At 35.7% G+C, this 12,544-nt stretch overlaps 1 protein-coding gene across 9 annotated transcripts in view; it reads right to left on the reverse strand.

Moving 5' to 3' along the window:
- Nucleotides 1–12,544, reverse strand: part of TMEM232 (transmembrane protein 232) — a 206,212-nt gene that overhangs the window by 95,565 nt on the left and 98,103 nt on the right. For all 9 annotated transcript variants that reach the window (XR_008300028.1, XM_053225600.1, XM_053225635.1 and 6 more), the window contains one exon: nucleotides 8,927–9,171. Coding sequence is in view for 8 of the 9 variants with exons in the window: in XM_053225600.1 (XP_053081575.1) it covers nucleotides 8,927–9,171 (245 nt within the window). In the remaining variant the exon portion in view is untranslated. The remainder of the gene's footprint in view (nucleotides 1–8,926; nucleotides 9,172–12,544) is intronic.

Here is a 12,544-nt window from a genome sequence, read left to right on the forward strand (position 1 = left end):
ACATTGGTGATCACATTATACTATATAAGGTGTATAAAAGTAATATGCTGTACTTCTTAAACTTATACAATGTGGCACATCAAATTTATTTTTAAAAAAGAGCAAAGTGCAGGGCACCTGGTGGCTCAGTCAGTTAAACGTCTATTGATTTCGGCTCAGGTCCTGATCTCCTGGTTTGTGGGTTTGAGCCACACATTGGACTCTGTGCTGACAGTGCAGAGCCTGCTTAGAATTCTCTCTCCCTCTCTCTATGCCCCTCTTCCCCCCCTCAAATAAATAAACTTTAAAAATGTTTTAAAAATTAAAAAATAAAGAAGAGCAAAGTTCACTTGATAAACCAAACAAAATGCAAAAGAAAAAAATAGATTTTGTTTCTGTTTTCTTTTGCACAACTTTCGTCTGCCCATAGGGCCACCATTTTGATTCTAGTTGACCTGTATTTGAAACACAAAATTTTTTTTACATCTCACCCAGTTCATTTTAATACTTGTGCCATTTTTAAGAGTCTACATTCAACCCTGTTACTGCGAATGGGAAACTCTTGGGGTGATGACTGTACTGAAACTAAACACCTGTTGCATAAGCACAAAGCCACTGCAGTCAAAGTGTCAGCTAAAGCTATGGCTCCATTGATGACATCTAGAACTCCCGTTCCAGACCAAGGATCCAGTGGAAAGGCAGGAAAGGAAAGGAGACAGTAGAAGATAGATGGGGATTGATTTATCTCTCAGACAATGCTGTAGGTAAACTGAGTCACATATTGGAAATGGATGTGTGAAGCATAGTTCTGTCACTGGCAGCTGGATTTCACTAATACGACATCAATTTCTACAAGTTTCTAGCCACTTAAATGACTGATATGAGCTGATGATCTAACCAATGTTCTAATAATCAAACCACAAAGGCTCAGAAAATAGGAGCTCATCTCTGAAGACCCATTCATGTTCTTTATCTCTCTTCAGCTGAGAATTATAATAAGCCATGCTAATTATTAACATTCCAAACTTTACCCTTCCATAATGGGTCTTGGTATCATACTCTCAAAATGCATATATGACATAGAACCAGTTCCGAACTGTATTTTCTTTCTAATACTAGAAACGAGAATGGAAACAAAACAGAACCAAAAAGGAAATCGTCATGAAACTGTACGCTCTCTTTGAAAAGTTGCTAACAGAAATTTATAGCTTAAATAGATGTATAGGCACAAAAATGTAAATCTTCCACTTATTTATTATTTACTAAAGAATTAAATATTATATTCTGAATAAAAAATATTTTAGAAAATCTACCAAATTATAGAACAAAGGAAAAGAACGAACATATCCAGATTCTTTATCTACAGTTTTTCCTTCTAGCTCTAGGACAAGCCTGAAAAGATGTACAGCTTTTACATTTCCAAAGATTAGAAGCCTAAGTCTCAGTCAAGTTAAATTACTTAATCTAAATCAGAAAGAAACTATAAATAAATATATTTGATATTTTGTGAAGGATGCACAGATTTTTTTCCCTTCATCAAAGAGCTAGAAAGATTTGTTGAAGGCATTTAGGGATCCTTTGCAGCTCTCCTATTTTTATATCAAAAAAAAATTTTTAATGTTTATTTCTGAGACAGAGAGAGATAGAGCATGAGTGGGGGAGGGGCAGAAAGAGAGAGAGACACAGAATCAGAAGCAGGCTCCAGGCTCTGAGCTGTCAGCACAGAGCCCAACGCGGGGCTCGAACTCACAAACCGTGAGATCATGACCTGAGCTGAAGTCCGTCACTCAACCGACTGAGCCACCCAGGCACCCCTGCAGCTCTTTAATTAAAGCTTTTAATCTTTCTTTCTCCCTCCCTCCCTCTCCATTTCTTCATCTATATGCATTCTACATTAAGGAGGAGGCATCTTCTATTAAGTTAGTATGATTTTCACTAAAAGCAATGGAGGGAAAAAATAATCACACTGACTTACTGAAAGTGCCTTGACCTTGACACAGATTTCCTAATATTAACTAGATGGATGCAGAGCCCAGAAAAAAAAAATGTCCCTTAATCAAAATCAAGTTCTGAAAATCAAGAGCTAGAAATTGAAAAAAAAAGAATAAAACCCCTTTTCTTATGATTTGAAGTTTTTTAACAAACTGCTCAAGGCTTTGCCATCAGATGAATTTCACAGGATGGGAAAGAAAGCAGCACAGTAGACTCAGTAGTCAGAATGCTTTTAAGCTCCAACTCCCACACTTAATGATTGTGAATACTTGGGAAAATTACTTAAGCTCTCAGATTTCACATACAAAATGAGTATTTTCACAGATACGATTATTTTATCCATTTTATGGATTTTATGTATCTACCTACATCTAAGAGTCTTACATCTGTGAACACAGGGCCTTGTTTATAAAAGGTACTCAGATGGGGTAGCTAAAAGGCTTGTTCAACTATGACCTCAGAGATTCATCTTGAATTGCCTGGCAAATTGCTGACTAGAACGAGGGGTCCTAAAAGTCCTTCATTTGCTGGAGTTTCTCCTAAACCCAACTTCAGAAGTTTCCCAATGGCTTTATTTCACAACCATTAAGGAAATGTCCCAAAAGCTCCAGGTTCTGGATAGCTGGCATTTCTAGCATCCCCTATCCAGCTGGTGCCCAATCTCAGATGGCAGCTGAGCCTAACGTGTTTCTTCCTTGAGAAGCTATTTTTCACACTTCCATTATTAGAAGGTAGAGTAGCCATCAGGCAGCGTCTCTTCCCTCAAAACACAAACCCAGTGAATGTCCAATTGCTTCCTCAACTCCAGCGCCCCTCTCAATGGGATAACAAAAACCATGTGCCTCACCATGACCACTGGTCCCTCCAATAGAGCCTGTTCTTATGGGACACTGTGGTGTTTACCTTTCCCTGACTTGCTGCCATTCAGCAAATGTTCTATCCTCATTCTATTACTTTGGAGTTAGCTCCATTTATAACGGAAGCTGCAGAGATGTAGTAGTAGCTTTGGGTACAATCACTCTTTTATGAAGTCAGCTATGTAAAATTTCATGCCTAGAGGACAACAGATATTCCCAGCCCATCTTTGCTAGTTTCACCTGGACTCTATTCCATGTGCTGGTCTTATGACGTCTTTCAACATGAAATTCGTGAGCAAACTAAGCACAATCAGAGATCAAGTTTTAAGTTAGGCTTCTCTGAATCGTTACATATGTGCAAAAAATTAGTTGTTTGTGAGTTCATAGAGATTCAAGGCATAAGCTTAACACATACACTTACAAGAAACTTCAGAACAGCAGATGTGGGAACTGGTTTTTGAAAATTTGGTCTTCAGAGTTCTCAGTTCTCAGCCTTAAGGTAAATTTACGTTATTTTTACTGACAAAGAGAGAAAAGGAAAATAGTATGCTTTGAAGTAGAAGTATTATATGCCTAGGTTTTTGGCTGCAGTTTTATGATGCGGTAAAGAACCATAATGATTTTTTTATTTTTAAAAAAATGCTGAAGGGCAAAAAGAGCATGTGCTCAATAGCATGTCCCACTATCTTAAAGCAAAACAAAACCAAAAAAAAAAAAATCAATATACAGAAGCAAAACAAATTTTCTTTTGAAAATTTTCATAAAAGAAAGAAGTCAAATCTGCAAATCTTTCAGAGTAAAATATATGTTTATAAACATACAAAAGACAGAATTCCTGCTCTCAAAGAGTTTTATAGTCTACAAACACAAGTGAAAAGTATTTTTGGAAAAAATTATAGGTCATAGCAGATGCTTCATCAATAAGGAAGCTCCTGTTTTCTCCTTACTAGTAAATTTTCAGATTTTCACACTGAATTAAGTACGCTTTAGTGCTCCAAGGCAATAAAGAAACATATTCTCTTAAATGTCCTGTGCTCCTGCCTCTTCAATGTGCCCCATCTTCTGTAGGAGTCCTTAAAGGTTGGCCTTCTTGCTGTCTTTCACAGTGCTACTTGTGGAAAGCACAAAATGGATGTTTCTAGGAATACTCAAAGGGGAATTGGTGATATGACCCTGTACCCGAAGAGGTTTAAGAGGTGAAAAAGAGCTGAGCATTCAGCAGGCCTTGAATTAGGTCTTGTGCTTTAGCTACAAAACTTCAACATGCTCAGATGTTCATTAACTGCACTAATTCCAGTTTGTGGACCTGGAAGTGGAAAGAGGTAGAAAACCAACAAAAGGAGCTAGCTGTGAGACTGCTGCATAGATGCAGAATCGAGCAAATGGAAGAATTAACATTTCCCACACCTAATGTTCAGTGAGCCAGAGACATTTTGCCAATGCATAGCTTAGAATGAAATTTGCTTTTCAACTACTTTTTAAAAAGCAGGGATTTTCTGGGGTGCCTGTGTGGCTCAGTTGGTCAAGTGTCCAACTTTGGATCATGATCTCGTGGTTCGTGAGTTCAAGCCCCATGTCCAGCTCTGTGTGAACAGCTTGGAGCCTGGAGCCTGCTTCAGACTCTGTCTCCCTCTCTCTCTGACTTCCCTCCACTCGCACTTTGTCTCTCTCTCAAAAATAAACAAACATTAAAAAAAATGAAAAAATAAATAGATAAATCAAGCAGGGATTTCCCATACCCCTAATGGACAGTAGCGACTATTTCAGCCAGGCCTGACTTAACTTTTATTTTCAGGCCACTGAACTACAGCCCTGCACCACTCACCTCTGCTGCACCCAGAGATTAGTCTACCCCTAAAGGAATCCAGCACTATGCACAACTCCACGGGGCACTGTTCACACACACTACAGCATGAATGCTGTGATGTGAAAGCTGGGCCACATGAGGTTCTCCTGCCAGAGGGATGCTTGGGCTGCTGGATTCTCTCATTCAGGCCAGAGACACTGTAAGCTGAATTGCTAGAGCCTGTAATGAGCTGTGAAAAATGGATAAGGAGATAACATTTTTTTGAAAGATCAATGATGAATGTCATTTGTGTAATGAACTAGAGGCGCTGATGAGAAGTTTAATTTACTAATCCTTCAAAACCTACAGGACTTTTTGAGTCATAACCCGACCCCAGTACTCTTTTGTTTCATTTCCCTCTGACTGTGCATATTCTCTTCCCCTGTCCCCAACCCTCGTGTACATCTCTCCATTTGTACCTTTCACTAGTATTGTATGTCTTCTCAGTTGTTCTCTTTAATCTTTCCTTTCACTCATACATTTATTTCTCTTTTCTGCTATTTTAAGTATTGCCATTGTGTCTCCTCTCCTCTACCAGTTTTTCTTTTCTGTGTCCCAACATCTGTCTTTTAACCATCTAGTGACTTTCCCCTGCTATTTCCTTCATCTCTTCTTATCAAAATCCAGTTTCTTCTATCTTTCTAGTTTTCTTTCTCTTTTCCTTTAACTGACCATAATGAGAAACCAAAGTACATTTGTTCAATGTCCTCTGTGTGGTCCCAGATTGATTTTTTTCTTCCATGCCTTTGGTCCTTGAGAATATACAGAATACAGTTGTAGATTCTAAAGTAAATCTCAATACCCTTGATATTTAAAGCTGGCATTTTCATTGTACTTTGACATATTGCAACCTTACAAATATTTAAAATATTTGCTGAGGAATGTTTTTATCATATTTACTTCTTCTGAATTACTAACATCCAGGTAGTGTAATCCTTAAATTCAAATGTACCGTGGCGCCTGGGTGGCTCAGTCGGTCAAGCGTCCAACTTGGGCTCAGGTCATGATCTCGCAGCCGGTGAGTTTGGGTCCTACATCAGGCTCTGTGCTGACAGCTCAGAGACTGGAGCCTGCTTCAGATTCTATGTCTCCCTCTCTCTCTGCTCCTCTCCCCCGACCCCACCTCTCTCTCTCAAAGATGAATAAATATGTAAAAAAAAAAAATGTACCTATCTTCCTTACTAATTTTAGAATTCTTCAAAAAATGCTCAAAGCTAGGTCAAAACTCTTCCTAAACATTTGTTTATTTTCCTGTGGACTTTTTGCATACAAAAAAGTAAAGCCTATCTACTGACCTTATTCCACCAAATTATCATACCTCCTGCCTTTGGGCAGCAACAGTCGCAGAATTTGGAACACAAATAATGATTCACACAGGCTGAGGAAGAAAATTTCCCACACGACTTAGCACCTTATTCAAGAAATTAGAAAATGAACCACAAAATAGATCAAAGGAAAGTAACAAATTCATAGACATAAGAACAAAAGTATGTGAGTTAGAATCTAGACACTGGTTCACTAGAAAAATAATATAAAAAGAGTATGACACTGAATTAAGAAGAATAAAAGGGACAAAACACAAATACATAAAATGAGAATTGGTTAAGGGAGAAAATAACCACAGCAACAGGAATCTTAATACACATCTTCGGTCAACTGTGGCCAAATAAATTCTGAAAAATGGGTTAAAATAAATAGTATTCAAAGGAAGCACAGTCTGCTAAAATGGACTAAAGAAGAAAGAGAAAGATCTAAAGAGACTGAAATTCAGGATTGATACTTCAGATACTTTTATGGCATGGATCTCAAATAGTAAGAACTGAATTTAGCTGTACCTATACATTGTGGCTGAATCAACCTTGTCAACGGACATATAAAAACAAAACATTTGACAAAGAGCTACCCTTAGAAGAGGCATAAAATGCTGCAGATTAAAGAGGGAATTCTACCAAACCTTGAAAGAGTAGTTAATTCCAAATTACTGAAGTTCTTTTAGAATATACAAAAAGAAAATAATAAGAATTTACTATTTAATAAGCATAACATTTTACATCAGAATAAATATTGAAAGGAAATAGATGACTCAATAAATTTTGTTGGGACAACTCAGTAGCCATATGGATTGACAACTCACACACAAAAGTTTTCAGATGGACCAATGATTAAAATGTTCAAAACAGAGGCACCTGGATGGCTCAGTCGGCTAAGCGTCCAACGCTTGATTTTAGCTCAGGTCATGATCTCATGGTTCGTGAGTTTAAGCCCTGCATTAGACTCTTTGCTGACAGCATGGAGCCTGCTTGGGATTCTTTCTCTCCCTTTCTCTCTGGCCCTTTTCCTCTCCCCCCCCCCCCAAATAAATAAATAAACTTAAAAAAAATTTTAAGAGTCTTTAAAAAAAAAGTTCAAAATAGATCCTTAAAAGTACCAGAAAACAATGTGATAACATTTCAATCTTAGAATGAAAAGAACTTTCCTAAATAGATATAATTACATAGAAAAATGATAATAGCAAAAAATGCTACAAGCAAAATTTAAAGATAAATAAAATATATAGGGAAAAATAAACATTTGTAGTTCTTACCATAGACAAAGGGACACATGAATTAATAGGTAATAGTTCGTGCAAAGATAAAAACTCAGTGGGGAAAATGGCCAAAAGAAATAAAGAGTTAATTCCCACATAATGAAAAAACAAAAGGCTCTTAACATATGAAGTTATTCAAACCACTCACCTTAAGAAAACTATATTTAAATAAAAAATTAAATTAACATAATAAAAAATAAGGACTTAAAAATTAAATAAAAGTTATGTAAATTGAAAAAAAGCTTTAAGTTTCTTATTAGGTCTGTTGCTAGCTGTAGGTTTTTATTTATCTTCTTTATCATGTTGTGGTGGTTCCCATACACTTGTAGTTTGCTCAGTTTTTATCCTGAATTGGTGTTTGATTTTGTCAAACCGTATTTTGATGCTAGTATTCTATTTTCATTTTGACTTTCTGTTAATTTAGTTTCTTATACTTGCTTTAGTCTTTTTCTTAATTATTTCTTTTAATGTTTATTTTTGAGAGAGGGAGAGACCAAGCATGAGCTGGGGAGGGGCAGAGAGAGAGAGGGAGACCCAGAATCCAAAGCAGGCTCCGGGCTCCAAGCCATAGGCACAGAGCCCAATGCAGGGATCGAACTCACCAACTGTGAGATCATGACCTGAGCCGAAGTCAGACGCTTAACTGACTGAGCCACCCAGGTGCGCCTACTTACTTTAGTCTTAAACTGTTCTGTTCTACTTGCTTAAATATATAATTTATCATCTTTACTTTATTGATGCTGTGGATTACACAATCTAATAATGTTGAACCAGCCTTGCATACATGGAATATAATTTAAATGTCAAAAAAAAAAAGAAAACTGTATTTAGAAATCATATTTCACTTTTCAGATTATCAAAATCCAAATGTTTGTCAAATCCTCCATTGGAAAGACTGAAGAGAAACAAGTACTTCATATATTGCTAGTGAGGATATAAGTTAGTACAATTCTTCCGAAAGGCAATTAGAAGATACCCACCAAAACCACAAAGGCATACATCCTCTGACTCAGAAATCACACTTCCAAGAATTTATTCATGTGCATTAAAAGATATATATGGAAGTTTCAATTCTATTGTAGTCTGTAGTGGCAGACAGTCTAAAACAACCCAGATGCCAAAAGGAAACTGATTAAAAATAAACTGTAGGACATCCATACTAAGGAAAACATCATAACCTATTTAAAAAATAATGAGAAAATTCCCTGTCTCCTGGAATGAAAAAGCATCTCTAAGAAATGAAGTTAAATAAGAAATGTAAGATGACAAATATATTTAGTAGGCTTTCATGTAACAATGGAGAGAAAGTCTAAAGTATAATTTATTTTGTTTATATTTTAGAGACCTTGGAAGGATACACAAGCAATTAATCAGGGAGAGATAGGGGTAAAATAGGCAAATGAAGGTCAGTACTGGGAGGGACACTTCACTGTATTAAAACATTGACTTATATAACAATATCTATTTTAAACATGAGGAAATAGTTTCTAAGAAGAGGGTACTTGCATATGACAGAATACCTAGAAGTTGTTGGAGCCCAGAGTTGAAGTGAAAAAAAGAGAAATGGAGTTAAATAATGTGGTGCATGATTATATATAATTTGTATGATTTTGAAATGCAGTATATTATAATAACAGGACTATTTTGAATAGTGCTTCACTTTACCTTATAGTAACATGTACAACTCTTCTCTTCACGGAATCCTTTTTGTTCAGGTATTTCATTTGATCCTGTTTTGTCAATGGTTTTTTCAAAGGAAGAACGTAGGCATCGATGGAGGGGAAAAGTAGTTTGGAAAGAGCAGTGGCAATTCTCCATCCTATATATTTAGAGAAAATTTCATCCCCTACATTTGATGAGACTTTTGCACTGTAATTAGTGAAGGGATCAGTTGGGTCATTTACCTCAGCCTGTTGAAAGAAAAGAAAAAGCAATCTGTTGAAATAGAATTAAATGAGAGGAAAAAATCACGTATCATTGAATAAAAGATGAACGTGTGTTTTTTTTCTTTGACTAATGTCACATTCTTCCTATTAAATAAAAATAATCTTTTTAAGAATAAAAGCAGATTCCCAAAAGATTTTTAAAATTGTAGCAGTTTTTAGTGAAATAAACAATTAAGCATGAACAAAACCAGTCTTGAAGTTACAAAAATTTCATGATATAATTGTATTTTCAACTTGTACATTTCCCATACAAGAATTTCCTATTTATAATATTTATTAAGAAATTATGCAATTGGGGGTGCCTCGGTGGCTGAGATGCTTAACTAACTGGGTTTCAACTCAGGTCATGATCTCATGGTTGGGGAGTTTGAGCCCCAGATCAGGCTCTGAGGATGGAACCTACTTGGGATTCTCTCTCTCCCTCTTTCTCTGCCCCCATCCCCCTCTCAAAATAAATAAACATTTTTTTTAAAAATTAAGCAGTTGAAGTATATGTTTTATTAAAACAGAGTTTCATCTGTGCATAATGTAAATTTTCTTTCAAGCTAACAGAAAATGTTTATTGAACAAAATTTGTGTTAAGTAAAAAACAAAAAGATTTGTATTTATTGCACATTGAAGATGTTCTAGGATTTAGGTTTAAATGAAATTTAATAAGTTATGATATTTTTTAAAAATATCTAGCACAAAAATTCTACAATATTTAATCAATTTTTAGTCAGGAAAGAGCTTTTTGCTGAAATTTCCTATTTATGTTCAATATTGTCCATGACTGATTTTTAATTACAACTTCTTTTGAAATGGCTAGAGGCATATTTTCCTTGGTTAGAGTTGGTAATAATAAATGAAGATGCAAGTTTCAAAATCTCATGTGTTACATTTTTTTTAATGTTCACAATATGTTCATGTTAGGAATTCCTTCTTGCAAATAAATTGGATGCTGCCTCCTTTAAGTTTTTTACATTTTTTTATTCAGTATTATCCATCTTCAGGCAGTTTATTACCAGTCATTCAGGATTCACTTTATATGCCTATTGATCTTATGGTAGGAAATTAAGGAACAGAAAATATTTTTCTGCATATGAACATCTAACTTTAACTCTAAGGTTCCAAGATCAGCTTGGCTCAATCAAATTACTGTTTGAAGACTGACTATTCCATTATTCAGACAAAATTATAATGGGAAAAAATGAGAACAATCTCATGATAAAACTGAAAAAATAAAGGGTCAAAGCAATGAAGAAAACAGCAAAAGACAGGTAAGTAAATAGGGATTATTGTAAAAGTTCTGGAGGCTGGGAAAGAGTAAAATGCAAAAAACATGTATGTTTATAGTATCCAGTATGAACGAACAATTATGTTCATACTATTCCCAGTTGTTGCTATCTTATTAACTAGGTCAAAATCATAGCAAGAGCATTCAGTTTGAAACAAAAAATGAAACTATGACACTTCATAGCTGTTGTGACTTTGAGGAAATTAAGGTCTCAAAGACTACAGGTTCACCTGTTCAAAGGCAATTACAATGCTGTATTTTTTGAGCTATTTCCTTTTACTTATAGTTTGTGTCCAATACAAATCAATTCCATAACATGAGAAGTTATTGAATAAAAGCACAAGTACACAAACACAATATATAATCCAAAATAGATGGGGAGGGGGTTTGGGGAGAGGGAAAGTGGGTGATGGGAATTGAGGAGGGCACTTGTTGGGATCAGCACTGAGTGTTTTATGTAAGCCAACTTGACAATAAATTATATTCATTAAAAAAATAGATTCACAGCATTCAGGTATGAAACAAAATGTAATGTTCAGTAACATACTCCATACCTTGACATCTGCTGAATATGGTGTCCAGGGTAGGTTTCTCAAGATAAAAGAAATGACTCTAGTTATCAAGACTACCGTGGGGATATTAGATATTGGAACATGTAAGCATTACTCTGTGACCATGTGAGCAAAAGACTTTAAGGAGTATCTATTTTAAAAAAGGTTTCTGTGCCTTGAAGCAGCTGCGAAAGATTTACTTTCCAGAACTCATCCCACTTTAGGCTGAGTTTTAACTATCTAAAAATATTGACTGATAACAGGAAGTGTTCTAAATGAGGCTATTCTGTTTCATAGAGTTTATTTAAAAGTATTTACAGAAAGAGTACAAAAATTCTTCTGAATTTAATGTAAGTTTCCCATCTTCACTTCCCAACTACTTGATTTACAGTTTTGGTTCCTTCACATCTTTACATTTTTAATTTCAAGACTTGTCAATTTTACCTTCAAAACATCATCTTTTTTAAATTGTAAAAGTATTCAACATATGCAGAAATAAAAAGCATTTTGAAATTAGATGAGGTCAATTACTTTTAGGAATCATTTGAGTAAATGCATCTGGCACTTCTGATGAATTCTAAGAGGTGTAAGTAAATATATAAACAAATTTTACCCATTATGCTTGGATTTGGGGTAGACTCAATCCATCACTGCCCTAGTACATGTCAGTTACTGTAGTAAAAACTCAAATGCAACGTCAAATCCAAAGCCTCAAAACAAAGTGTTCAGTTCTCAAGAGAACAGTGATAGCTTAACAATGTAAAACTTTATCTAGAGCCCATTGGCCTTAAATTAGTACAGCTGAAATGTATTAAGGAATTACACTAACACCTGAAAGTACCTTCCAATGTACATATAAATAGAATCAGAGAAGATTTTTGTATTACCTATTTTATGGCCTCAGTGACTCAAATGAAACCTGAAATCTCTTTTCCACATCTCATCCTTTATCTTTAGATAAGATAAAATCTATTCTCATTTTTTAGGTAGGGCTTTAGGTGTCTATATTTAAAAAATAAAAAAGTTTATTTTCAGAGAGAGAGAGAGAGAGAGCAAGCACAGGCGAGGGGAAGAAAGAAAGGGAGAGAGAGAGAGAGAGAGAGAGAGAGAGAGAGAACCCCAAGCAGGATCCACACTGTCTGGAACTTATGAACCAAATCATGAGATCATGACTTGAACAGAAAGCAAGAATCTGGCGCTTAACCAACTGAACTAGCCAGACACCCCGATATGTCTATTCTTCTTAAACTACATTTAAGAGGGGTGCCTGGGTGGCTCAGTCGGTTGAGCGTACGACTTCGGCTCAGGTCATGATCTCGCGGTCTGTGAGTTCCAGCCCCACGTCGGGCTCTGTGCTGACAGCTCGGAGCCTGGAGCCTGCTTTGGATTCTGTCCTCCCCAGCTCATGCTCTGTCTCTTTCTCTGTCAAAAATAAATAAACATTAAAAAAATTTTTTTTTAAAACTACATTTAAGAAAATCATCTCTTCACTAATTTTGAATGTTGTTTC

This window comes from Acinonyx jubatus, chromosome A1 (genome assembly GCF_027475565.1).
Source record: "Acinonyx jubatus isolate Ajub_Pintada_27869175 chromosome A1, VMU_Ajub_asm_v1.0, whole genome shotgun sequence".
In the NCBI taxonomy this organism is placed as follows: Eukaryota; Metazoa; Chordata; class Mammalia; order Carnivora; family Felidae; genus Acinonyx; species Acinonyx jubatus.